The following is a 14,385-nucleotide window of genomic DNA, read 5'->3' on the forward strand; positions in this document are numbered from 1 at the left end:
TTGAAAGATTTGAATCCCCACAAGTCTCACTTTCAAGCAGTACTGAAAAACAGAAAAGCCATGACAGGCAAGCATTCTACCAACTGAGTGACATCCTCAACCAGTGGAAATCAATTTAAAACCAGCAATGTAGATGGTTATTTCCCAGCCAATAAGTGTACCCATTCCATTAGCATAAAAATGCTTAAAAATCAGAAAATATTTTCTACTTGTGGGCACTTTTTAGAAAAATGATAATAAGCTGCTATGACAAAATACTCATTACATAGGTTAGATCCAATTACTTAATAAACACAAATCTCAGCATAGCCTGCATAAAACTGCAGCAATACTAAACATGGAGTAGACCAAGAAAGCACAACAGGGGGACTCAGCAAGTCTTAATATGCCATGTATGCCAAGATACTGCTGAGATAGAGTCCAATACCTAATGCCATCCTCATCTCTTGTCCATTTCTGCTAAAAAGCTTAGGAAAAAACCACTTCAAGTTTGTCTTGAAGCCTAACATAGCTAGCTATAAGGCACATTTATGGTTGATTAAGTAAGCAGAAGTTGGAGTGGATAGGTCACTCTGGGAGACTTTCTCTCTGCTTTTCTGCTTTAAAGAAAAACATCATTATATACCGTTTGCTTTCTTCCTGATGCAAATGCAGAAGTTGGAACTCAGAAGCTATTTTATGCTCATGAGGTGAAGGTCATTAAAAGCTTATCTCTGGATTCTTGCCATCTGAGAAAACAGATCCTATTTAATAATTATAGTACTTTTTTTTCTATTAGTTTTGGTCAAAAGCATTTCCACTGACAGAGTGCATTTAATTTAGTGACTAGTAAGATTCACTAGGGTTCATAAAGAATGTTCAGTTTTGCCCACTGCTATGAACCCAGCCTTTAGAACACTGTCTAACATGCAGTTGTTACTCAGTGAATATCTGAGAGAATAAATTGAAACCAGGTAGAGATTACAGAACTGTTTAGACAAGAAAAATAGAGGCTAGGATGGAGAGTGGTTCTTACAGTGGTTAAGAGCACTGGCTGCTCTTCCAGAGGACCTGGATTCAATTCCCAGCAACCACAGTACAGCTCACAACTGTTTGTAATTCCAGTTCCAGGGAATCTGATAACTTAACACCAATAAACATAAAATAAAGTTAAATAAATTATATATAAAAAAGAAAAATAGAAGCTGAAACTAAGTGAGAGACAGAAAGAAATGAAAGGATAAAATGATGCCCAGGACCTCTTTCATGATACAGAAATTCTCAAGTCAGATTTTTTTCAATGTCTCACTAATATTTACTTAGAACATGCGTTATTTAAAGTTTGTTTTTATATCATGTTAAGCATAGCATTACCAGCACAGTAGTGCCTCTTATCTGTGGCTTCATTTTTCACACTTAACAATTACCCAAGATTAACTGTGGCCCGAAAATATTAAATGGAAAAACTCAATAAGTAAAAAATTCAAAATTCAACTAGACAAGCTGTTTCAATACTGTAGAGCCTTGCATTCAAATAACCCTTGTTTTTCTTAATGAGGCACAATGGTGGATGTTAGCAGCTCTACAAGGAAAAGCTATTATAACAAAAGTAAAAGTAAAATGAAACAAAAAACTATACACTGACTTTTCTAAGAACAAATCTCACTTGGGAGGCAGGATGGCTGCTATAACTCAAGGCCAACCTGGACTAAGAGTTTAGACAGTCTAGGCTAACATGTGAAAGACTTGTCTTAAAAAAAAAAAAAAAAAAATCTCTTGGGCTGGAGAGATGGCTCAGAGGTTAAGAGCACCGACTGCTCCTCCAGAGGTCCTGAGTTCAATTCTCAGCAACCACATGGTGGCTCACAACCATCCATTATGAGATCTGGTGCCCTCTTCTGGTGTGCAGATATACATGGAAGCAGAATGTTGTATACATAATAAATAAATGAAATCTTTAAAAAAAAAATCTTCTCATGTGAAACTGATGAAAAGCAACTTGTACTGGTTTTTCTGTCATACTTCAAATTGCAAAAATTCTGACTCTAGTATGTAATAAATGCACTATTAAAATAGAAAAGGCATTAAACCTGCTGGTTTAAGATACAAGAAGAAAAACACAGATTGACATGCTACACCTTAAACAAGCCCCCCCCCAAAAAAAAACAAATTATGAGTCATTTCTTAGATATTGTTTGTTGACATAGAATTGAAACTAGGTTTACATTGAAAAACTAATGTGTGTATGTGTGAGTGTACGTGTGTGTGTGTATAAATGATAGAGAGAGTGAACTGCTAAATTTGCCAAGAAGAGGCTGCCAAGATTCTTACAGAGTTGGAACACCTGAGCTAAGAGAAAGGGACAGCAGCTATAAAAAGTCTTCTGGAATAAGAGATGAAATATAGTCACAGATCACCTCGTACTGTGATACTTGAGGGCTTACTGCTAAAATCAGGTGTAGTAGACAGAGGCAAGAACCCACATACTCCAAAATATTAAAAAAAATTTTGAGAGAAATGCCACATTTAGGTACAGTTGTTCTATTATTGCTTATTTTTAAGTTTTTGGTTATTTTAACTATGTTGTTTATAAAACACGGTGTGACAGTTCAATACATGCACTGTTGATAACCAAATAAAAGGGGTCCATCTTCATCACCAGCTTGACTAGACTTAAAATCACCATGAGAACACACCTCTGGGTATATGTGAGGGTGTTTCTAGAAAGGACTCCTTGAGGAGAATGGGCAGCACCATCTTATCAGCTGGAGGCCCAGACTGAAAAAAATGAGGCACTAAGTTGAACAGCAGAACTCCCTTCTTTCTGCTTCCTGACAACAGTCACACAGTCACACATGCTGCCTCAAGTCCCTGTCACCATGCTCTCCCCTCAGGACAGGCTACATCCCTTACACTATAAGCCAAAATAAACGCTTCCTTTCTTTTTTAGAAGTACTTTATGTGCATGGATGTTTTGCCTTTATGCAGTGGACCACTTTCATGTCTGATGCCTGTAGAAGCCAGAAGAAAGTGTTTTTCTTCTGGAACTGAAATTACAGATGGTTGTAAGCTACCACGTGGGTGATGGGAATCAAACATAGTTCTCTGGAAGAGCTGTCAGTGTTCTTAACTGCTGAGCCATCTTTTCAGCCCCCAAATTTTCCTTTCTTAAGTTGCTTTTGTAAGGTACTTTGTCACAGCAATGAGAAAAGTCACTAAAATATAGGGTATCTCTTCTTATGCCTAATTTATAAGCAAAACTTTACTACATATATAAGGGAGAAACACTGTACCGAGTATTTCCTATGGTTTTAGCATCCACAGGAGTCATGGCAGTGATGGAACTGAACCTCACAGACCAAGAAAGACATTACAAACACTCACCAGGATACTGTTTCGCTGTCAGCTCTAACTTGTGGGACAGCAGCATGGCTCCAGTAGTGTTATCTATTGTATAAACTTGCACAGAACCACTGTGAAAACAACACTTTTAGTGAAAAATGACAAAAAGAGAAAAGGCATTATTATCATGGCAATCTATACTCTACTGAAAGGTGTACAAAGTAAAAACCATTCTGTAAGTAATTAGAAGTTACCTTGTCAATCTGAAAAATGCAGAGGTGACAACTATTCATTCCCTTTCTACATACTGTAGGAATTCCTGACATTTTTCAGGAAGCACATACATTGTTTACTACTATAATTCCAAAACAACGGAAACAACCTTAACACAGAGCAACATTAGGAAGGAAAAATAAACTGGTACAGTCATACAGTACCATATCTATAACCCTGAAAGAATGAACTTAAACTGTATGCATTAACATGGGCAGAAATACAGGTTTGTGTTCCACACAGACACCCTCCTCTTCAACTTGCTTTAGGAAACAAACATAATTTTGCATACCCATAAAGTTCAGATAAAGGGGAATCAAGGGCAAAATGCACTCATGACCACACCTTTTTTAAATTCTAAATAAAATATGACAAAATAAAATCCATGAAAATAAAATTTCCCTTCTTTTTGCCCCCCCCCCCCCCCCCGTTTTAAAGGAATTTACTAAGACTGTTGTGGACCTCACTATGTAGCCCAAGCTACAATCAATATTGTAGAAGGCTACTGCCTCAGCCTTCTGAATGTGAGGCTTATAAATATGGACCACAGTGCTCAATTTCAACTTTATTTTAAAACTCTCCACTATATGAATTACAGCAAAAAAAACTGATTTTATATGTAAGCTTTAAGAGTATTCTCTAAATAAAATTACTCATGTAAAAACATGATAAATACTAATATCTTAAAGGATTAACAATTAAGATCCTAAATTTTAATTTATTTATTCTTTTTTATTTGTATCTCAACTCTCTACAGTTTGAAACATCTCACTTTTTTTTTTTTTTTTTTTTTTTGGTTTTTCGAGACAGGGTTTCTCTGTGGCTTTGGAGGCTATCCTGGAACTAGCTCTTGTAGACCAGGCTGGTCTCAAACTCACAGAGATCCGCCTGCCTCTGCCTCCCAAGTGCTGGGGATTAAAGGCCTGCGCCACCACCGCCCGGTGAAACATCTCACTTTTACAAATTAAAATATTCAGCCTCTGAAATCTGTTCTTTTCCTTTGTTTTGAAATAATAAAACAACTTTATATTTTATATTAAGATAACTGGCAATTCTGGCGGGCATAATCAAGTGTCTAAGTGTCTCTGTGTCTTACCTTGCACAGCCAAATGCCATCAGCCGGTACTTGTTGTTCACTGCTACACAGGTCCCATCAATAACATCTTGTGGCCAAACACCATGAAGTTGCTACAGTAAGAAAAGTTAAAAGTTTAAAAAGCATTTCCCTAAACTTAATTGTAGTTCAAATAATTCTTATTCAATAAAGATTCAGTTTAACAAAGTATCATTTGGTTTCACCTGCATAAGAAATCTCTTACAAAGGCTATCATCTAAGTATTTTCGCTCAAGAAGCACAAAGTAGTGAAGACAAAGTAGAAAAAAAAAAAAAAAAAAGGAAGGCATTTTAGCAAATTTTAGAAGTTGAAAAGCACACAAATGGTAAAGAATGCTTAAAAATAGCTTACTTTACACTACTGGGTACACAAAAGGTCTGGGAATTTGGGTGTCTCTAAAAGAATGGTATAGTTGGTTCAAAGTGTAGTTAAGAAGACTTGGGTCCTCTCTAAGTGTATCCCTAATGTGAGTAGCCAGTGAAGACTCTACTTCCACTCCCATAGAAGGCTGAACATTTCTCCTTTGAGAAGAACAGTGAACATCAAAGAAAAGTGCAAGTTTATACCTTGAACCTGCTAGCTTTTAAATCTGCCAAACCTCAGAATAGTGAGGTAGTCAGGTATACATATCCTCTGGAAGGGACTTCAGGACTCTTTTATATAGAACACCAGAGACACAAAGGGGAGAGGGAGAAGGGAGGAAAGGGAGTAGAATAAAAGGCGGGGGGGGGGGTGATGGAAGGGACAGGATGGAGGGGGGGACTTAAAGATGGGAAGGAACTCCATAAAGAAATAGCCTAGTCAACAAACCCCATGATGAAAATCATATAACAAAATCTGCCAAAACAAAAGAATAATACTATTTTATTTTGGGTCTTGAACAACAGCAAGAGCTACATGTTTACTATGTAAAAATAAAAAATCAATAGCTATTAAAGGATATATAATTAAAAAAGGAAAGAGACTCCTTGGGATGATGATGATGAAAACCCTGAAAATACATCTTTGTTCAAGGTGTATAGTAAGCAGTCTGGAGAATACGTCCGGGCTGGAGTTGTCCAGAAAGCTCTAACAGAAATTTCTTAAAGAAGAAAATTAAACAAACACCTAATGATTTAAAGAATGGAGGCAATACTAACACACTGACAGTCGGTTTGGAGTTAAGTGCTAAGTATTTAAAGAATAGGCTAATGGAGGGCGAGGTGACAACTTAGTGCTTGCTGTGCAAGCATGGGGACCTGAGTCTGATCCCCAGAATCCATGTACGAAGCCAGGTTTGGTTATGTACTTGTAACCCCAGTGCTGCAGGTGAACACAGGTGGGTCTTTACGACTTGATGGCCAGGTAGTTTAATCTGCTTGGTAAGCTCTAGACCAATAAGAGACCCTGTTTCAAAAATCAAGATTGACAGTGACTGAGAATGCCAGCCCAGGTTGTTCTCTGGCTTCTACAAGAACATGCATGTGTGCATAAGCAAAGGCACACATATACACACAGCATCAAAAAATAAAGAACAAAAAAAATATTAACTCTCAGTGGAAATAAAAATCCAAAGAAAAGGAAAACGTAATTATTAACATATTTTACAGTTTGGTATCAGCAGAATTTACAAAGTAATATATAAACAATGGCTAATAACCTCACTAAAACAATAACTATTGTAAGGATAAGATTATGAGTGTGTTGGGGCTGGAGAAGACTGAAACAAATAGTAATTTTCCACAGCATAGAGTCAATAACCCCATAACAATCTTATAGTTTGAATAAAAAAGTATGCAAAGCAAGAGAACATAGGATTTGATAACAAAGCAAAATTAATATATGCAAAATAAAACAATTCAAAACACACAATCCTTACCTCTGCAGTAAATCTACTGGACACTGGTGTAATAAATCCAACTTTACCATCATTAAACACAACCGCAAACCCATCAAGTGTGGCACAGTATTCCATATCTTTAATGTGCACATCTGCAAAACCGAGGAATGAACCTACTGATGAAAAATACAGAAAAAGAGTACGGTTATAATAAACTATTACATTATTTCATGGACTTGGGTAGTGCTACCATATGCCATCTATTAAATTGGTTCTACCTCATATAGAAAGTATAACTACCTCTAGATGATTGGAGATCTACTGAAAATGGTACTGTAGAAAGATTGATGGCTTTTCTTCCATTTGTCATTCCTTCCCAATGAATAAGATGAAGAAGACCGTCAGAAGTTGCCACAAGGAGATCTTCTAGCACAGACTGCAAACTGGGGGAAAGCAAGCAACTTAAGTCAAATAACTTTTAAGACAGCACACTGGGAAAGCAACTAGCATAAATGTAACTGCTTTCAAAAAATGCTTCTGCAAGCCAGGGATGGTGGCACACACCTTTAATTCCTGCACGAAGGATGCAAAGGCAGGTGGATGTCTGTAAGTTCAAGGCCAGCCTGGTCAACAAAGTGAGTTCCAGGCCATCCAGGGTTACACAATAAGACCCTGTTTCAGAAAGAAAGAAGAAAGACAGAAAAGGGGAAGGAGGAGGGAAGTAAGGGAAGGAGGGAAGGAAGGAAGGAAGGAAGGAAGGAAGGAAGGAAGGAAGGAAGGAAGGAAGGAAAAGACATACAGTTGAAAACTTAAAACTCTAAGTATGAAGCCAGCCAGGTCTACATTGTGTAATTTCCAGGATAATCAGTAATTACACAGTGATACTGTCAACTAAAACAAAATAACAAAAACAAAACAAAAATGACAAAATTTTTAGCTTTAGCTAAGTGCTTAACAAAGCAGACCATTAAATTCTTACAAAATACTGTCTATAATTGAAATATTGAGGCAACAAATTAAAGAATAAGGAGTTGGTATGGTATGACTGATGACACTGAAGAGGAAAAAACAGATGTAACTAACTAAAGGATGGCAAGCTGAAACTACAGAATGCACATGTAACAAACAACCCTCTAGCATTGTGTAATAAAGCTTTCAAAAATAGAAACTCTTTACCCGTACAATCTGATGACAGTAGCCAATGTAGTAAAAATACACCTGCAAATTAATAGAGCTCAAAAGCTCTACGTTGTAATAAACAAAGCTGCAACAACTGAGCAGATATACGATAGGAAGATGTCAACCAGAGGAAAAAGAAAAGTTCATCAATATACATAAACTATACAATCCCAACATTGGATTAGTAGATAATGACTTAAAATATTTTGACTTAAAATGACTTAAAAATAATTGTGACATAAATGACAAAAAAATCTATGTGAGGGCTGACAAGATAGCCCAGTTGGTAATGCTTGCCTCCTTGCAGGTTTGGGAGAGCAGCCTGGGTAAAGCCAAGATCATGCAGTTGTCTGTCTGTTCCTCACTCTCTGCAACACACTCTCTCTCTGAGGGACCAGATTCTGTTTTTCAACACAAGTGTAAGAATCTGAGTTGTGATTCCTAGTATCCACTTAAGATGTCCAGGTGTGGCAGCAAACACCTATAATCCTAGTGCTGGGAGTGTCAGGAGTAGACACAAGTGGATCTCTGAAGTCTGCTGACCAGAAGTTTAAGCAAATGGTTGAGGGCAAATGGTTCAGTGAGTGACCCCATCTCAAAACAATATGATGGAGAAAAACTGGGAAACTGGGAAGCACCAGATGTCAATCTCTCTCTCCCTCCTTCTCCCTCCCTCCCTCCCTCCCTCTCCCTCTCCCTCTCCCTCTCTCTCTCTCTCTCACACACACACACACACACACACACACACACACACACACCTACATGAAAAGATAAGATATACCATTCACCTTATTCAATTAAAAGTAAAAAAACTTTTTAAACAATGGCTAATGTCAGTTGACAAAAGTAGTGAATATTTCTCCAAAAAGTTGAAAAGTTGACTTAGCCTTGTCCCAAATCACTCAATTGCCACTAACATTTTTTAGAACAAATGTCAAGCACAACAAGTTAGGTCTTTTCACACTGTACTGGTTCTTACACTACTCTGAATCTCATCCTTAGTTATAAGTTAAGTTAGTTCTATAATAAAGGACACAGAAACACACTGTAGGTGTGTTTTGAGTTTTCTACTGCACCATTGCCTCCACAGATTATTCATTTTTCACTTTAGGATGCTGAATGAGTTCTAAATGATTTTATTAATATGATTAGTAAGGAATATGATGCACGTAATCACATAACTTGAAGTAGAATAGTGTTTCTGAGTAACAAATTATTAAAACTCATAATTAAACATTTTTATCTTTTAAACATTCTCTGTATTCAAGTAATAACAAGATGGATGTTTAGTATTAATCTTTATTTTTTATTTAATCAAAAATAAAAGGTAACAGTACTTTTGCTCCTATTAGCAACATTATAACCACTATCCTAATTTTAATTGATTACATTGGTTGTGATAATAGATAAAAGCTGATTATATAGTCTTTCAGTGTCTTCTCTCTTCACAAATGTACAGGAATTTCCAAGAAGTTTATATTAGACCACAATAATTTTTTTTGAAATGCAATTCTCTCTTTGGAAGTTTAAGAGAAATCTAAGCCTCCCAACTACCTAAATTTGCAGAACCTACAGGTGAAAGTTCTTTGTCTTGGTCAGGGTTTCTATTGCTGTGAAGAAATGCTATGACCAAAAAGCAAGTTGTAGAGAAAAGGGTTTATTTGGCTTATACTTCCTTATCACAGTTCAACATCAAAGGAAGTCAGGACAGGAACTCAAACAGGGCAGGAACCTGGAGACAGGAGTCAATGCAGAGTCCACAGAGGGGTGCTGTTTACTGGTTTATCCCCACAGCTTGCTTAGCCTGCTTTCTTATAGAACCCTGGACCACCAGTCCAGGGATGGCAGCACCTACAAAGAGCTGGGTCCTCCCCCATCAATCACTAATTAAGAAAATACCTTATAGGTTTGTCTACAATCTTACGAAGACATTTTCTTAATGAAGGCTCCTTCCTCTCAGACTTTATTTTGTGTCAAGTAGACATAAAACTATCCAGCACAGTTACACAGTTGGAAGCAATTCTTCCCTTTCCTTTGGTGGTGCTAGAACTTGAACAATAGCCTTAAGCATGGTGAAAACAGGCTCTACATGTCCAGTCCCAGAAATTCTTTTTGCAACGGCTGTTTTTCTATCCTATTTCCATGTGTTACATGGCTTTACCACCAGGTGGAGTCATAAAACCAAGTTGGATTGTTCTATCTTGTTTGATACCCACAAACATTCAAAATTCCTTCTGCATCAAGTAATAGTCTATTAAAATTTTACTTTTACAGTGTGTGTGTGTGCACGTGTGCGCACATCCACGTACACACATATGGAGGCCAAGTTGTGCACTGCTCTATCACACTACACCTTATGTCCTTGAGAAAGGGTCTTTCACTGAGCCGCAGCAAGGTTGCCAGCGAGTAATCCCTAGCAATTCTGTCTTCCCACCACAGCACTGTATGTACCTACACTCATACGTTTAGGTAGGTGCTGAATATTTGAACTTAGGTCTCATGTTTGTTTATACAGCAAGTGTTCTTACCCACTGACCCATCAAGTCATATTCTTGAAAAGGCTTCCATCCTATGCAAATAAAATCTGAAGTGACCACTAATCTTAGATCAACACAGTGAATATGCTAAACTAAATTTTTTCAGCTTAATCACATTTAAGCAAGTAACAAAGACATTCTTTTCCATGAGGGGATTAAAGAATAAGAAGATAGACTAAACAGGGCAATGACAATAGCTCACCACTTGCATGCCTATCTTGCACAGTTTGTTTCAGTGTTATTTTAACAAAAGAAACAATGCAAGAAGCCCTTTGTTAGAACTATTAAATAAGAAAGGTCTTTTAGATTCATTTTATAGTTGTATGTTCAGTCTTTACATTTTTCAAATTGTTTCACATTTACTATTTATTGATTGGGGAGGGGATGCTTGGGCATGCCATGGTGCATGTTTGGAGGCCAGAGGACAACCATAGGAATCAGTTCTCTACTTCCATCTTGTGAGTACTGGGAAGGTAACTCAGGTCATTAGCCTTGGAAGCAAGCACTTTTACCTACAGAGCCATCTTGCTGGACCCATGGCTCAATATTTTTTGAAAGATACCTAGTTAAAAAAACTCTTCCTAAATCTGTTCATTAGCTTCTTATGTATTCTTCTAGAACAACTGATTTGTAATACCTTTTAAAAGCAGATATTCTTATTACTATACACACCTTGCTCTTACTCAATAGTTTATCTGGGGAAATGAGCCTCACTATTTTCACAGCTGTAGACTGTTTATATAAATCACATATATGCAGAGGAAACTATATGCAATTGGCTTAAGTAACAACTAAAAGGTCAATCATGAACAATTAGAAAATAAAGTTAAGCTGTAAAATAACTTGAAAAAAATCAATGAGGTACTAATAGATTTTTGGTATTTTAGTATTTTTCACTGCTTGTCATACAATCTTTATTCACACTGGAATCAGAAAACAATGTTCTTTCAAGTCTATATGTACTTCCAAGAAATATATGGAGGCTGTAGAAAGGAACAGCTCCTCTTTTCCTCAACATGTGATTGTATCAGAATCGTTTTTTAGTATGTTATCATATCATACAAACCAACCAAACAATAATATATGAATTTTGACACAAAAACAATTTTCTTGTTGGTCATTTACTTGACCAACTACATGGTCTTTTGTAGTCAAAAAAAGAAAAAGTCAAACTTAACTACCATACCGTACCTCATGACGGGTGCTTGCAAATCCAGTATTTTCTTCATTTCTAAATTTAGTGCGGGGGCACAATGTTCTTCCTTAAAATGAGGTATCCCCTTCATTTGCGGACTTCCTCTAAGAGAAAAAGCACAAGGTTAACACAAAGATATTAAATTTGCCCCTACTCTGTACTTACTATACACTCAATTAAACAAACAAAACCAAACTTAGGAACCAGGTATTCATCCTATAGATTATCAAATAAAAATCAAATTTGAATTCTATCACAGTAGACACATTTATATACCAACTAGATATAAGTGTGCATGACTAATGTAACTTGTGTTGGGGGACTGAGGGGAATAAAGTAGAGGAAAAAAGGGATGGAGGGATGGATGGAGGGAAGGCAAGGAAAATTAAGATGAACTCTTAAGAGAACCAACATTATGTTTAAAATGACTAAGAGCTTCCCTAGCTAGGAAACTACAGACGCAATATATCATTCCACATATAGTGGTGTATGGTTCAAACTGTTCATTCATTTCACTTTATTCCACACCCTATCTTTGATTCCTATTCTCTGGGTATTTATCAGAATGAATGTAAGATTCAGGGATGTAATTAGGTATTTCATAAATAACTTGGCAATAAATAACAAAATTAACACACACACACACACACACACACACACACACACACACACACACACACACAAATCCATGGTGATTAATGGCTGCATAAGGATATTGCTAGATGAATGTCAAGAAACTGAGCACACAGCTCTTAAAGACTACAAAACTGTCTTGACTTTATCTCCACAGGGCACAAGTGTATGCTAATACCAGCCTATTCTTCCTCAAAGCCTGTGCTGGGATTTAATAGTTATGTACCTATCTGTCTTTGGGTTTCTACTGCTGTGATAAAAAAAACCATGACCAAAGGCAACTTGGGGAAGAAAGGGTTTATTTTGCTTACATGTCTATGTCACAGTCCATCATTGAAGAAAGTGAGAGAAGGAACTGAAGCAGAGGCCATGGAGGAACATTGCGTATTGGCTTACTCATGTCTTTCTCAGTCTTTCTTATATACCACCCACAATGTGCTGTATAAGAAACTCTTCCATACATCAATCATAAGAAAATGCTCTAGGTAGGCTTGCCTATAGGCTAGACTTATGGACATATTTTCTCAACTGAGTTTCCCTTCCAAAATGCCTCTATCTTATGTCAAGTTGATATAAAACTAACCAACAATTCTCTAGTGTGACTATTCTCCAGTTTCTTCATGTGGGCACTTAGTGTTATGAATTTTCCTCTTAGCACTGCTTTCAAAGTGTCCCATAAGTTTGGGTATGTTGTGTCTTCATTCTCATTAAATTCTAGGGAAGTTTTTAATTTCTTTTTTATTTCTTCCTTGATCCAGGAATGGTACAATTGGACATTATTCAATTTCCATGAGTTTGTAGGTTTTCTGCAATTTATGTTGTTGTTGAATTCTAACTTTAAAGCATGGTGGTCTGATAAGATACAGGGGGTTATTTCAATTTTTTTGTATATGTGGAGGTTTGCTATGTTGCCAAGTATGTGGTCAATTTTAGAAAAGGTTCCATGTGGCACTGAGAAGAAGGTATATTCTTTTGTGTTTGGATGGAATGTTCTATAGATGTCTGTTAAACCCAATTGGGTCATAACTTCTGTTAGATCCTTTGTTTCTTTGTTAAGTTTCTGTCTGGTGGTCCTGTCTAATGGTGAAAGTGGGGTGTTGAAGCCTCCTATTGTGTGTGAGATTTTATGTGTGGTTTGAGCTTCAGTAATGTTTCTTTTATGAATGCAGGTGCCTTAGTATTTGGGGCATAGATGTTCAGGATTGAGACTTCATCTTGATGGACTTTTCCTGTGGCAAGTATGAAATGCCCTTCTTCATCTCTTTTGATTGATTTTAGTTTGAAGTCTAATTTGTTAGATATTAGGATTGCTACACCAGCTTGTTTCTTGGGTCCATTTGGTTGGAAAATCTTTTCCCAACTCTTTACTCTGAGGTAATATCTGTAGATGTCAATGAGGAGTCCTCGGCACTCTATGGGTCCCCGGGTAGCGGATCAGTATTTATCCCTGGCGTAAGAAGGGACTTTGGGAGCCCATCCCACATGGAGGAATGCTTTCTCAGCCTGGACACATGGGAGAGGGCCTAGGCCCTGACCAGGAGGATATGGCAGACTTTGGGGAACCCCCATGAAGGACTAGTAGGGGGCTGGGGGGGAAGGGAAGGAGAAGGAATTGACATGTGAATCAGGCTTGTTGCTAATTTGAACTAATAAAAAATAATCTGGAGGGGGGACGGACAAAAACTAACCAACACAGTATCTTTTGTGGCAGCTATCAATCTTGTCAATAATTGGCTTGCTAACATTACTCCTCTTTTCAATCACCTATAATCCTGCAACTCATTTTGTTAATACTACTACAGTTATATGCAAAAAGTTCAATGAGACCAATAGCTTTTGAGTTTTCTGGTTTTTGTGAAAATTACTTCGCTGCTCAGAAACCCACTTTGCTTACATTTTGATTGTGGATTTTTTTTCTTTTTCACATATAAGCTTGATGGTAGCCTGCTGCCATCTTGCTATTGCAGTGACTAGGAATATTTGATTCTTTCTATGTCTGACAAGTTAAGCTAGTTGATATTTAACCATTCAGGTTTGTGTACAGCCAGTATGCTTGGCTAATGTGACAGTCTCTAAAAAGAAAAAGAGTGATTAATTTGCCAGAGTCACATTTAAGGTGGTAATCATGCCTTCTGTGGTCACTTTCCTAGAACATTCTCTACGGTCTAAGTGGTTTTAAAGCTAATTTTATTTTTCAAAGTAATGTTTAAAATTCAATAGTTGGAAGACTTATGAAAAAGGAAAAAACTGAAAGCAGTCTCTGAAGACTCTGCTAAGACAAGCCAATCTTGAAGAAAACCCTGTTAATTCTAT

General features: G+C 37.0%; 1 protein-coding gene across 3 annotated transcripts in view; it reads right to left on the reverse strand.

Moving 5' to 3' along the window:
* The window catches only part of Ric1 (RIC1 homolog, RAB6A GEF complex partner 1), a 95,189-nt gene that overhangs the window by 34,273 nt on the left and 46,531 nt on the right, over positions 1-14,385 (reverse strand). For 2 of the 3 annotated variants that reach the window (XM_027406428.1, XM_027406430.2), the window contains 5 exons: positions 11,436-11,543; positions 6,829-6,971; positions 6,568-6,704; positions 4,691-4,782; positions 3,364-3,452 (listed from right to left, as the gene is read on the reverse strand). In XM_027406428.1, the coding sequence (XP_027262229.1) occupies positions 3,364-3,452; positions 4,691-4,782; positions 6,568-6,704; positions 6,829-6,971; positions 11,436-11,543 (569 nt within the window). The remainder of the gene's footprint in view (positions 1-3,363; positions 3,453-4,690; positions 4,783-6,567; positions 6,705-6,828; positions 6,972-11,435; positions 11,544-14,385) is intronic. The other variant, XM_027406429.2, reaches the window with a different exon arrangement.

Source organism: Cricetulus griseus, chromosome 3 (genome assembly GCF_003668045.3).
Source record: "Cricetulus griseus strain 17A/GY chromosome 3, alternate assembly CriGri-PICRH-1.0, whole genome shotgun sequence".
In the NCBI taxonomy this organism is placed as follows: domain Eukaryota; kingdom Metazoa; phylum Chordata; class Mammalia; order Rodentia; family Cricetidae; genus Cricetulus; species Cricetulus griseus.